General features: G+C 41.1%; 2 protein-coding genes across 3 annotated transcripts in view; one reads left to right on the top strand and one right to left on the bottom strand.

Moving 5' to 3' along the window:
• Positions 1 to 6,105: 6,105 nt before the first annotated feature.
• On the top strand, positions 6,106 to 11,727 carry pou5f3 (POU domain, class 5, transcription factor 3). The gene is made up of 5 exons (XM_088434948.1): positions 6,106 to 6,981; positions 7,050 to 7,161; positions 8,832 to 8,962; positions 9,205 to 9,369; positions 10,556 to 11,727. Exons 1-5 carry the CDS (start codon positions 6,241 to 6,243, stop codon positions 10,823 to 10,825), a joined length of 1,419 nt encoding a protein of 472 aa, XP_088291074.1. The 5' UTR covers positions 6,106 to 6,240; the 3' UTR covers positions 10,826 to 11,727.
• A 1,409-nt stretch (positions 11,728 to 13,136) lies between these two features.
• LOC148411773 (alpha-(1,3)-fucosyltransferase 7-like) overlaps positions 13,137 to 14,084 on the bottom strand; it is a 7,492-nt gene continuing 6,544 nt past the window's right edge. For both annotated transcript variants that reach the window (XM_088434950.1, XM_088434951.1), the window contains exon 3: positions 13,137 to 14,084. This exon is cut by the window's right edge and continues 1,411 nt beyond it. The gene's annotated coding sequence lies outside the window, so the exon portion shown is untranslated.

Here is a 14,084-nt window from a genome sequence, read left to right as displayed (position 1 = left end):
TGCAGCCCGTCACCGGAGGAGGAATGTACAGTCCGTGTGACTCGTAAGCATTTTGAATGATCATTTCGGGGTCGTGGGAGGGAGGGAGGGAGGGAGGGAGGGGGAGGGGAGGGGGGAGGGACAGACTCGTATTGATAGATGTGTCGGTGGTCAATTTCACTATCTTGTGTTGTCCCGCTCTGTCCTCTTGTCGGTCCCAAAGTGAACCTCCTGCTGCAAAAATGTACATAAAAGAGTGAAAGTGTTCACCTTTTATAGATATTTGTACATGCAGAAAAAGGATCGGTAATAAAACTTTTTACCACGGCAATATTGCTCACTTTGTTTATTTATTTTTTTAAGTGCCACATACCTATTGCATTTTACTGTACTTAAGGCAACCAAACACTTTTCGGCGCTTAAGCTTAATGCTAGCAAACGATGTAAATCTGCATAGATGGGCTAGCGAGTCTCATTGATATTGCCCCATTGTTTTAAAGCGATGGAATTTTATTAGAAATAGAACAGGCTGTAACCACCAACCAATTCTTGTAAAATCCTTGCATTTTAGAATAAACAAAAAGGAATACATTAAATGATTGTAAATTTCAAAAACTTGCAAATTAATGTGTTCTTCATGACCAACAGTATATTTTAAATATAATCATAGTTCTAGTTATCAATAAATTATATTTCATGGGGTGTGGCACTTTTCCGGAGGCGGCCATGTTTGTTATAGTCACTGACTGGTAAATGCAGCAGTCCATCATGAAAAATGGTCTCAATCGAGCACACTGTCCCTTTAAAAACAAACGTGAAACTACGTCCCTGGCATTGAATGAGTTAATGAGTAAATGCAGCAGTCCATCATGAAAAATGGTCTCAATCTAACACACCGTCCCTTTAAAAACAAACAAACGTGAGACTACGTCCCTGGCATTGAATGAGTTAATGTGTAAATGCAGCAGTTCATCATGAAAAATGGTCTCAATCTAACACACTGTCCCTTTAAAAACAAACGTGAAACTACGTCCCCGGCGTTGAATGAGCTAACATTACTATTCATAAATCATTTCAAGTTTTTCCTTACCTGAAAAAAAAAAATTCAGCTCTTTTCTATACTTTACAAAATCATCTCACGGGCCAGATTGCTCTCGTTTACGGGCCAGAACCGGCCCGCGGGCCTTATGTTAGACACCACTGGTCTTGACTCTTAAAAAAAAAAAAAAGTGAAAAAAAAAATGACAATACGTCTTTAATTAAAAAAAAAAAACATTTTCGTCATTCAGGCCCTGGCAAAAAGTCTTGCTAGGGCTTCAACACGCAGCCAGCCAGCACAATGTCCATTGGGTTGAAACTGTTAAACGGAACAGATTCATTCCCTCCGAGACGCCACTGTATTCCCTCCGGCAATACACACGGGGACTCGCGTGGCGGCGGGGGACGCGGAGGGAGCCGGCCCGGGGTGGGGGTCAAGTCTCCCGTCCCCATTGAGCCGCCCGCCGGGGGCCATTGTGCGCCCGGCCGGCGGAAGGAAGGCGGCCGTCGGCGGAGGCGGAGGGCCTGTGAAGATGGGCGTCAAAGGCTCGGCCGTCAGGGGAGAAAATCAAAAAGCCATCAGACTTGTTTGTTGGCGCTCAACGGGAGGGCCGCCGCTTTACATTTAAGCCTCCCGCCGGACAATGAGCTTAGAAAGTTGGAGGGACGCGCCACGCGTGCTCCTTTAGCTGTCGACTTTCACAGTACGTCGCTCGGGCCTGAAAGCGCTTCCCAAGCCGTTACTTGAAAGTGACTCCGGATTTCCGCCGCCGGCGTTAATCGGGCCACCTCGTCAACAATGAACCTGACTGACGCGTGTGGCTGCGTGCTTGGGCGCCAACCTGCCTTGTGGAAAGTTTTTTTTTCTTTCTCGATTTACTGTATATATTACAATTTGAACAGTTAATTTAGCCTCGGTTTTGAAAAGCTTTTTACAAATTAGGAAAAAAATAGTTGACAAAGGGACGAAAATGATAAAAAACGATACCCGATATGATACATTACAATAATAATATGACTTCATCGTAACTATCGTCAATATGACCTTATTATCGTAAAATCAACATATTCCTGTATAAACGGTCTGTTGATATATTGATATTACAAAAAAATTAAAAATAATTGATCGCAAAAGTACAAAAAGGATGAAAACGATACTCGATACGTCTAAAATTTTCCGTAAAAATGGTCTGTTGATATATTGATATTACAAAAAATTGAAAAATAATTGACCACAAAAGTACAAATATTTTTAAACACGATACTCGATACGTTACGATAATAAATTTGACTTGTCATAATTATAATCAATAGAACTTTATTATCATAAAATCTAAAATTTTCAGTAAAATTGGTCTGTTGATATATTGATATTACAAAAAATTGAAAAATAATTGACCACAAAAGTACAAACATTTTTAAACATGATACTTGATATGTTATGATAATATGACTTTATTGTAACTATAATCAATAGGACCTCATTAACATAAAATCTAAATTTTTCAGTAAAAATGTTCTGTTGATATTACAAAAAATAGGAAAGTAATTGACCACAAAAGTACAAAAATGGTGAAAAACGATACTCGATTTGTTGCAATGATAAATAAGACCCACTAAAATGACTTTCAATTCTTTTTTCCATAGTGTCATAAACTTTGGGTTTGTTTTTTTTTTTTCAGCTAAAAATTTTCTGTTGTTGTTTTATCTTCGACTAACATTTACACCCTCATAAAATGTGTGTTTTTTTTTAATAGTCAGTACAACTTTATAACAACAAACTTCAATAAAAAATAATAATAAATTCTCATAGAGGTTGGATATTGTTCTCCTATCATTCTGAGTGGGTTTTTTTCATAAAAAACAAGATTTTTTAACATCAAAATGCGAAAATTATATTTAATTTTTGCGAAATTACCACAAAAATTTCCTCAATAAAATACAATAGTGATAGTCTTCCACCTTTTTTTTTTTTACCTGCAAAAATATGAAACTTTTTCAATGTGACTTGAATAAATCTGGCACGTGGCCTACATGAATTGATGAGATGAACCCAACGACTTTGGGTTTATGGCCTCCAAATCCAACGATCATAACTTGGTTCCTTTCAACGAGTGCATTTTGATGACGCTGCTTTCTCAAAGCGCTCCGACACCCCCCGGCCGGCTTTGCCGCACCCCGAGTGTGCCGAGTGCTCTCTTGATGGCCGGCCGGCCGGCCTCGCGCTCTTCTCCTCTTTTGCATGACAATCGCTTAGCCAAGTCCATGGACCGTCGAGGGACAATGGCGCCCGCCGCGCTGGGGTTTGATGTCTTTTTAAGCTATTGAGTAAGACTCCCGTCTCCCCACCGGCTTGCCCTGCAACTGCTGTGAATAGTCATACAAAGTGGTATTTAAAAGAAGCGTTTAGGACTTATGAGGTCTTGGTGAGGTCTAGTTTTTTTTTTCTTTTCTGATGGGTCAAACTGACCTATTTGAAAGTTGTGTATGTTCAGCATATCCGTTAAAAATGGACCTAAGGCTCATATTTTGGTTTCTGCTAGGGAAGAAAAAGACATAAGATGAGTTAAGAGGTACACAGAGGTTTCTTTTGAATATTTCCATATGATGTTGGATCAAATTGACCCAGGATCCAGAGAAAAAGACGGAACACAGGGATAAAAGTGAGGTATTGCCTTTGTCTGCCAAAAATTGGACACACTTTTGGATAAATGTGCACACCTCTGGGTCATATTGACCTCTGTAAAAAATATGGGGTGGATGGATGGACGATAGCTAGCTAAATGGATGGATGACTAGCTAGATTGCTATATAGACGGATACCTAGCTATGGATGGATGGATGGATGGATGGATGGCTAGCTAGTTAGCCGGATAAACAGGTCACTAAATAAATGGTTACATTGATGGGTGGATGGCTAGATAGTTAGCTTGACAGCTAGGTGGCTAAATGGATGGATGGATGGATGGATGGCTAGCTAGTTAGCCAGATAAACAGCTCGCTAAATAAATTGTTACATTGATGGATGGATGGCTAGATAGTTAGCTTGACAGCTAGCTAGCTAAATGGATGGATGGATGGATAATTGATAGTTAGCTAAATAGGATGGATGGATAGATAGATAGCTAGATAGTTAGCTTGACAGCTAGCTAGCTAAATGGATGGATGGATGGATGGATGGATGGCCAGATAAACAGCTCGCTAAATAAATTGTTACATTGATGGATGGATGGCTAGATAGTTAGCTTGACAGCTAGCTAGCTAAATGGATGGATGGATGGATGGATGGATGGATGGATGGATGGATGGATGGATGGATGGATGGATGGATGGATGGATGGATGGATGGATAGATAGATAGATAGATAGATAGATGGATGGATGGATGGATGGATGGATGGATGGATGGATGGATGGATGGATGGATGGATGGATGGATGGATGGATGGATGGATAGATAGATAGATAGATAGATAGATAGATAGATAGATAGATAGATAGATAGATAGATAGATAGATAGATAGATAGATAGATAGATAGATAGATAGATAGATAGATAGATAGATAGATAGATAGATAGATAGATAGATAGATAGATAGATAGATAGATAGATAGATAGATAGATAGATAGATAGGTAGATGGATGGATGCCACATCCAAGTGGCAGGAAGCGTTTTGCAACTTTCACCTGAGCCACACGAGACTTGCAGGCTGAGCATGTCATTTCAGAGTCGCAGAGTGAAACTCCTGCGCGGTGTTTGTTTCATAGGAGTTGGGGGTGGGGTGAAATCAAAGGGCCGAGACGTATTGTTTCAATGTGAAAAGGAGCTAATGGCCGACCATCGCAACTCGGGATCTGCAATCCACAGGGTGCCCCCGGGGCCGGGCTCCTACAATGGCGGCCCCCCCTCCTCCTCCTCGCCCTCCCCGTGGCGCGTCTTCCTGCCTCAATCTGCGGCCAACGACGCGCGCCGGGGGAGCGCATCTGTGCGCGCAGGGGCCCGGCCCGTGAAGACTTCTCGATGGGGGAGCAAGGAGCGTGCAGCCCCCCACAACTCCACCCCCGACCACCTCCTAACACTCGATCCCGATCAAGAAGTTCACCGGAGTGCTCCTGCTGATGCAATAGGAAAAAAATCCAGTCACAAGGTGAAGAAAAAAGGCCAAAATGTTCTGTCCATAACTCAATAAAGTGCCCAGAATATAAGAGGCGAATATGAGTACAATTCACAACAACAAAAATAGTGTTTTAAAAGTGTATAACGTTAAAACAAATCCCTAAATGAAAATAGAACGTTGTTATCAAAAAATGCACTAACCGTTTAGTTACACGCTTCAATAAAAAAAAAAAAAGTTATTCTGCACAGTCTAGTTTTAGGTTAAACAGTAAAATAAATGTGATTAATGTGACTAAAATTTGTAAACTTGAAACCAGGAATTACTTGTGAAATTCGATTAACAGCTGTGAAATATAGCGAAATTGGGTATATAAAATCACCCAAATTATAAATTCCTCACAAAATTGACGATCCACATTGAATACAAATGAAAACGAGCACAATTACGTCATGCAATTTCCCGAATTACATCGCGTTCGGTTATTCCGACTTTTAAATTATGTCGCCTTTTTTTCTTAAAGGGCAACAAAAAAAAACTAATGCTTTTGAAACCTAACAGATCAGAATGACAAAAAAAACTTATTTTATTAACCTTGATGAATAAAAGGCCTAACGACTGAATTTTCATGTCAAAGGCAGTCTGATAAATATTGAATCATCTAAACAATCATTAGAATCCATGTGTGACTCGCACTTAGCATTGTAGATGAGTTTTAATTCCAAAAACAAGTTTAGACTTTTTTTTTTTTTTAGTTGTTGCTGCTTGATTGAGGCCACGCCCAGAGGAGAGGGGATTGGAGGGGTGGGGGTGGGGGGGTGTCGCCCTCCAAGGTCATTGACAAATTCACCTACAGCTGTGCGCAATTGTGCGCGTCAGCCAATGAGCGACGAGGGTCGAGACCTCCAATCTTGGCAAAACTTGTAGAGCCCAACCCCGACCTCACATTTCAATCGGCCGGAGCCGGTACCGCGATATCCGGCCTTCATGGACTAGTCCGCAACCCCCTTCGGCGGTTATGTTCCCCCCGAACACCCCCCTCGGACTTTAATATTGACTAAATCGCCCCCCTCGTTAAAGGTAAGTATTTTTTTTCAGTGCCAAGATGTCCGAGAGACCCAGCAGCCCGAATTCGGGGTGTCAAACCCGGCCGTATGACTTCAGCCGGGCTTGCACGCAGATTTGGGGCCAAGAAGGCCTCGCGGGGTCGTCTTTCCACCAGCTCCCCATATCCGAAGCGGGCGTGCTGTACAAGCAGCCCGCCTACGGCGGCCTCCAGTCGGCCGCCGCGCAGGGCTTCTTCCCCTTCCCGTCGGTGGGCTCCGGCGACTACCGGGCTTCCGAGCATTGGTACCCGTTCGCCGCGCCCGAGTACACCGGGCAGGTACCCGGTGTGACCGCGGCCACGCAGCCCAGCAACCTGAGCCCCCCCATCGCCGAGACCCGGGAGCAAATCAAGCTTTGCGATATCAAGACGGAGAAAGACACCGGGGACGAGTACCCGAGCGAGGTGAAGCTCCAGCAGTACCCCCCGGCTTCCGCCGCCATGCCCCACGGTGTGTTCTACTCGAGCCCCTGGAACCCGTCCTTCTGGCCGGGCATCGGCCACCACCACCACCACCACCTCACGCCGCCCGGCAGCGGAGGGAGCAGCAACCAGAACCCGTCCACGTCGTCCGCGTCGTCGCCGTCCATGTCCCCGTCGCCGCCCAGCAACGGCGTGCCGGCCAACGCCTTCTTCGGCGTCAATCCCGGCCAGGCGGCGCCCGGCCCTCAGGGCCAGAACCCGACCTCGTCTACGCGGAGCAGCGGCTCGTCCAGCGGCGGGTGCAGTGACTCGGAAGAGGTAACGCCAACTGGTTGCAAAGTCTTTTATTTGTATGTTCTACAACTTAAGGAATACGTTCACTTTAGGAAAACCTTTCCACGGAAGAATTGGAACAGTTTGCCAAAGAACTGAAACACAAACGCATCACTTTGGGTTTCACTCAGGCTGATGTCGGCCTTGCTTTGGGCAACCTTTACGGTAAGTTCACATGCACACTCAAACAAAATCGTTACTGGAATTGAGAAAAACCGGAGCAGTGGTGTTCAAGCCGCGGCCATTTTCAGACCGAATTTACGCAACAAATCAAACGTGCATTTTACCGTCGCTATTTAAAAGTTTGATAGCATTAGAAGTGGGGCAACGAAAAATAATCACATTTGCCTCATCACCTTTCACAAAAATCCTTGTTTGTTGAAATAACTACATTATATTGACTGTTTAATATGTTAATGTAAAAAGAACAAAAATGGCGTTCCCACGACTGCAAAACTGACAAACTGCAGTCTCTTGTTTGTAAATAAAATGTAAATTCCATAGTAAATAAAATATCACCTCCAGCTTCAAAATTCGAACAAGGACAATCCTTTATTTTATTTTATTTTGTATCCACGAAAAGACATAGCAGCTGTTAAGGTAGCCTTTAATAGTTTCTTTGACTCGAAGAATGGCGTCAAGAAAACAAAACGACTATTCTGTTTGAGATCAGGCAAATGCTTGAATTTTAGTTATTCATTTGTGCAGAAGTTTTTCTTTCACCCAATAGGGCAGTCAGTGATGCCACACTGTGGTTGGAAATTGGAAGTGGGGTTCTTCATTGCACACTGTAGTACCAAAACTGACCTTTAAGAGGCAGCATGGTGCAACCAAACAGTCATAGAAGAAGATAGAGAAGCTAGCCTAATTTTCAGTTAATCTCGAAACTACTGTTCTGTTTTGTGTTTAATGTCACGTTATAAACACTCAGCATAGACATATACTATTTTTTTTTTGTGTCCAGATAAAAGGTAGATCTCAGGTCAGTTCTTAATCGGCATTTTGACCCGATTGTTGAGATGTGGGTACCTTTAGCTCTTTCAATCCCAAAGACATTTAAAAAAAAATATTTTTTAGCTCATTCATTCAATCCCAAATTGTTTATGTATTTACCCCAATTAAAAAAAAAAATGTTTTACTTACGGAGGGTCTGAAAATGTTCTAAAGCGATTGATTACTTCAGGTAATAGCTTACCGCAGTACCTTAACTCATAAAGTAATCAATTACTTTAGTACCTAAATAAATTATAGGACTGTAGATTACTAAAGTACCTAAATTGATTGCATACTTACCTAAAATGATTGATTACCATAGTACTTGTGTTTGTACCAGCCATTTTTAGACTCCTTTAGCCAAACACTTAAAAAAAACAAATGGTACACAAAATATAGAAGTACCTTGAATTTAATTCCTTTTAAACAATCAAAGTTGTAATCCTGATCAATATTGTATGATTAAAGCAGCAAAATCCACTCATTTTTATCCATCCTCGTTGGCGGCCTTTTAGTTGCTTGCAGCTGACTGCAGGGCTCAAGTCATGACCAATCACAGCTCGCCTGTTTTGAGTGGTCATGTGACATTCATAAGCTGAGCAGTGATTGGTTACCACGTGAGCCAACGTGGTGTTATTTTTAGTCAATTAGTTTTATTGTCATATGCAGAGTAATACGACACAATGAAATTCTTTTTCTGTTCACTTGCCCGTGCAGACTACGTTTCATAATCGAGCGAATAATAAAGTAGGCAATGAAACAAAAACTTCAATCAAAATGTCATATTTAGCCTTGCAGGGCCGCAGAATGTATTAATGTTTTTCTTGGCGGTACTTCTCTAGGTAAGATGTTCAGCCAGACAACCATTTGCCGCTTTGAGGCCCTCCAGTTGAGCTTCAAGAACATGTGCAAGCTGAAGCCCCTCCTCCAGAGATGGCTGAATGAGGCCGAAACTTCGGAAAATCCCCAAGATGTAAGTCCTCTCTCCACATCTGCCGTCTACTTTACAAGACAACAGATGAGCGCATCCATTTGGGGGGAGGGGGGGGGGGTCGCTTACCATGGGCCAACGTCCTGCTGAGATCTTCAATGGAAGCCCACCACCCCCGTTTGCTGCTGTTGTAATCACCTGTAAAGCCATCAGAACCTTGACCTTGTCTGAAGGCCTTTCGGGTAGGAAGGAAAATGACGGAAAATCTTCACGTGCTCCTTCAGATGTACAAGATCGAGCGCGTGTTTGTGGACACCAGGAAGAGGAAGAGAAGAACCAGCCTGGACGCGGCCGTCCGCTCTGCTCTGGAGGCCTACTTTGTCAAGTGTCCCAAACCCAACACTCAGGAGATCACGCACATCTCAGAGGATTTGGGCCTGGAGAGAGATGTAAGTCGTTTTCCCTCACAAACAAAATCATTCCAAAACTAAGGTTCTCCTAAGTGTGGCACGGGGGCCATTTTGCGGGTTAGGGTTAGCCGTTGAAGTTTGCGTGAACATTAAATATAACTATAATATAACTGAACATTAAAAACTTAAAGCGCTCGCAGAATTCTCGACACAAACGTTGGGTCAGTCTGCTGGTTCTTTTCTTGAAACCAAGAAGGTAACAACCTTAGCGAATGCAAATGACAAACGAAGAACCTAAACAGGAAATACAGCCTGGCCTTCCTGATTAAAAGCAGATATTTCAAAACAAGATAACAAAGTAAGATAATTCAAACTGGAGCGCTTGATGAATTCTTAACACCGAATAAATTTCATCTTAATACTGCTGTTTGTCAACACGAATGGATTCAGACATTGGTTCAGTCTGCTTGCTTCTATTAATGAAAATAATGTGGTACAACCTTAGTTTTATATATAATCTGCTTGTGATCTTTTTCTGTGTAATCTTTAGAAATATCCTTTTTTTTTGGTATCACTCCAATGTAGGGCTGCACAATTAATTGAATTTCAATGATCTCATGATTACGATATTGGCTGCCACGATTAATTAAGCTGGTCCTAATAGCAGACTACATACATTTCAAATCAAGCAGTTTGTTATCCTACCACTAGGGGGCAATGTGTCCCACATGTTTGCATGACAAAAAGTCTGCTTTGCTCACCCAAATAGATTATTTACCATGAAATGGCGTCAAGTTTCTCACCTGATTCCTAATATATATCTACCTAGCTGTCAATTGAGGAAAATCCGCTTTGCAATTAAATAGTTTGAAATGAGTGAAAATGACATTTTGACCGCTAATTGATTAATTTGCCTAAATTGTAAATAATGTGCTTGGTTCTAAGTAGCCTTCATGTTTTCCTTGGTTTGCATTCAGCAAATAAGTTCATTATTTACTTGACTTATTCCAGTTTATTATTATTATTATTATTATTTGTAGGTATCAAGCCTTGTTCAGTAAAAAAAAAGGGGGGGGGCAGTAAATACACGTTTGACCAAACCCAATGAATAATCGCTTTCAATTTCGCCCAAATCTTATTATTATCTGTGGCCACAATCGAGCAGCCCTACTCCAATGTATGTTTCGAGTGAGCGACATTGAAGCCGGGCGACTGTGACCCGCAGGTGGTCCGAGTGTGGTTCTGCAACCGCAGACAGAAGGGCAAGCGCCTGGCTCTGCCGCTGGACGAGGAGTGCGACGGGCAGTTCTACGAGCAGAGCCCCTCGCCCCTCAACATGGCCGCCTCGCCCCTCCCCGGCCAGGGCTACGCTCCTCCGTCCGGCTACGCCGCGGCCCCGCCCCCGCCGCCCCCCCTTTACATGCCGCCGCTCCATCGGCCCGACGTCCTCAAGCAAGCGCTGCACCCCGGACTGGTGGGTCACCTGACCGGATAGAGCCAGCGGACCAGCTCCGAACCCCATCCCGCAGTTGAAGGTTCTCGCCGTCCCTTGAAGCTGTGTGACTAACGCCAACTACTTGAAGTGTTTTGCTAATGCATGTTAAGTTATTCACTAGGCCGGATTACCAAAGTGCATTTGACGCAAGGCAGCTTTTAGCTTTTTTTGTTTTTTTTTTGGTCATGCAGACGAATTTTTACATTTTTTTTGTGGAGTTGAAAAATCAATTGACGGTTAATGAGCTGCGGTTCGAATTGTGTTTTGCTTTTTAGATTTAGTTTTGATGTAAAAAGATTTTATGGGGGAAACGTCCCCATAAATCATGACAAAAGCAATATTGTTAACCTGTAAGAAAAAAAAAAAAACGTGCCTTTTGAACAAGTATTAGCATTCCATACTTTTAAACATAATCTCTTTTTTTTATATATAAGATTGAATGGAATGATTGATTAAAAAAAATAGTCCATGCTGCTAATTTGCTTTGCTTTTATTGCACATTTTCAACATTTTATCTCAGGTGAAAGGCCGTCCTGTTCTGAAGAATTTTCTGTTTGCTTTTCATGTCCATGCCTTTGACATCACAGATGTTGATTTAACAAAAAAATCGGCCATTTTTTTTCTAGTAACTTTTCCACTGGTTAGAACGTGAAAAATTGTACATTAGTGCACCCACCGTTATGAAACATTCCATCATGTGAATCGATTAGTTTCCAGGTTTGCAATTTGACGCAACGTCCGTGTATGTAAACACAACTCATCCCTCCCCTCCTTTTCTTTTATTCCGTTTTTTAAATGTCATGAATTGTTGCCCCGTCCCTGCCAAGTAAATGTTTACAACTGCGATCAATGTTTGTACATGATTTTGATCAATTTATTTGGATTGAATTTGTCAGTAAATGCTTTTTTTAAAAATCTACTGGAGCACATGTGATTTCATCGCTATGTAAGTCAAATGTTTTGTTTTGTGGTGTCTTAAAGTCAGTACACATTTAATTATAGACAAACTTTTTACTGCTGTAAATTGTTATTAGTGTCTCTTTAGTTTGTCAGATGTAAGCTAACTGTGTGATGCTATGCTAGCTAGGTTAGCTTGATGGTTAAACTCCCCAATAGTTGTTCAATTATCAACTCAACTTGATCAATTCATTGTAATTAAAAAAATACAGCTTTCAAATAGTTATTTGCGCTTTATTACATTTTGGGAGAAACTTGCCCGGGAATTTAAAAGTCAAAAACATTTTTATTGAACATGCATCAAGACAATCTGAATGCGTTCTGTTTAGCATGCAATCATAACCGCATCCACCCAAGGTAACCCTTATTACGCGCACCGCTTGTAACGCCACTATTCACCACTAGATGGCGGAACACTGTTTTGTATGACTAAGGTTAATTGAAGAAGAATGAAAAACGAATACTTTTTGGTTGCAAAAATTCAACATCAAATTCTCCCATTCCTACTTTTAACACAAACAGAATTTGGCGGCAATGGGTTAATTTACAATGTAAGTTTTCAGGCATTATTGATCAAGTTAATTTAGAAAAGAGGATATGTTTAAACACAAAGGGATAAGGATGCTAATGCAATGTTTGGTTTCTCCATTGCGCCTAGCTCAAACAACGGCTAGTTGTGAGTTTTTTCTTGAAAACTGAACTAAATTTTTTCTTCCCTTGATTTGTTAGAGGGTCACCTAGCTGTGCTATGCTATGCTATGCAATGTTAGCTAGGTTAGCGTTGCAATTTAGCTTACCAACGGTTGTTCAACTAAACTTTGTGTCCTGTACACATTTTATTGCTATGCTAGCTAGGTTTGGGGACCACTTCTCTAAACTAAGGCACGTCAAGTAATGTCTAGTGGCACTAGTTTGTTCATGTATGATATTATACCCAAACTGTAGTCACATAATTTATAATTTATATCTTCTCTAGCTAGCAGGCTTGCTATGAATTTAGCTAGCTAGCTAGTCGGATAAGAATGCTTGCTAGCAAGCTATGAAATGATCTTGACCTGTGTATCTACTGTGTCTTATTTTCATTTTTTATTATTTTGTATTCAAATAAAACATCAGTATTTTTTCTTAGACCCATGCAGTCGAGCAAACTTCAAGATGTTATAAAAATAATTTTGATAGCAGATATACATATTGGCAACATAAACGTATCCTTCCCTTGTATGTAAATCAGACTATGTTGATTCAATAATTTTATTTATGTTGTGCATATTGATTTACTGGACCAAATATCAGTTCCAATCATCTTAATAAAATACATCTTGTCGTAGATACAAATAATCAAAACCCAGAAAAAAACAACAGTAACTCAAACATGAACTAGTCATATGACAGGAACTAGTCATATGAAATATGATTTATTTTAGAAGTAACTTGCCCAACACTTTATAGGTCCCAAAAAAGGCCTTATCTACTTGAACAGAAACAAGACAGTCATGGACTTGAAGTCCAACCGATGATAGTGTGAATTTCATATCAGTTTAAATGTGCAACTATTGCAAAGATACAAAACATTTATCTGCATCTTACAAAGGACTACTGCATAACTCATTTGTGAACTTGACCTAACTGTTCCAAAATCTATTTTTGTTGATCATATACCGTGACTCAAAATTTCAAGTTGGAATTTTCCCCGGAAATGAAGGTACAGTAGTTTGAACAGATGAGTTTGTGTCAGTCAAATGGACGAATCCACCTTTGTACACTCTGTATTTCCGTTTGGATTCTTCTCAGCACCAAACCGTAACAGTCGACAATCATGCGGATTCAACCAACGTTTCCTACATTACATACAAACCCTCAGGTTGTAACACCACCGTTGACCACTAGAGGGCGTAGCACTAATTTGTATGAATTAGAAGACATCAAATCTTCCCATTCCTGCTTTTTACAGAATTTGCCTGCTCATAGGTTTATGTTATGTTTGTCTTCACACAAAATTATCGACGTATATTGTATTATGTTTGGAAAATATTGGATTGGTTTAAACATGGATAGGGAGTTTGTGGCTAAGTCAAAAAACACAAAGCATTTTTTTTTCTTGAAAAGTATGCCTTGAAAGTAAATTTTTAATCATGGTCCAAGATCGTCCTTCATTGTAAATCAAGCTTTGGTGCACACTGGGCATGGGCCGATAATCATTATGGCAATAGATCGCAATTTTGAAAGTCAATTATTTAAAACAGTCCAAATCCAACAAAACCTGTAAGCTTTTCGTTTTTTTTCTTCCTCGTCGTCTAACCGT

This window comes from Hippichthys cyanospilos, chromosome 15 (genome assembly GCF_059441005.1).
Source record: "Hippichthys cyanospilos isolate Australia breed blue-spotted pipefish chromosome 15, RoL_Hcya_1.0, whole genome shotgun sequence".
Classification (NCBI taxonomy): Eukaryota; Metazoa; Chordata; class Actinopteri; order Syngnathiformes; family Syngnathidae; genus Hippichthys; species Hippichthys cyanospilos.
This window is presented reverse-complemented; position numbering and strand designations above follow the sequence as displayed.

What these genes read in the sequence shown, in the direction of transcription:
- pou5f3 (XM_088434948.1), top strand. Translation starts at nt 6,241, where the DNA reads ATGTCCGAGAGACCCAGCAGCCCGAATTCGGGGTGTCAAACCCGGCCG. An exon ending in CTTCGGAAAATCCCCAAGAT is followed by an intron (nt 8,963 to 9,204) that starts GTAAGTCCTCTC and finishes GTGCTCCTTCAG; the next exon opens with ATGTACAAGATCGAGCGCGT. An exon ending in ATTTGGGCCTGGAGAGAGAT is followed by an intron (nt 9,370 to 10,555) that starts GTAAGTCGTTTT and finishes TGTGACCCGCAG; the next exon opens with GTGGTCCGAGTGTGGTTCTG.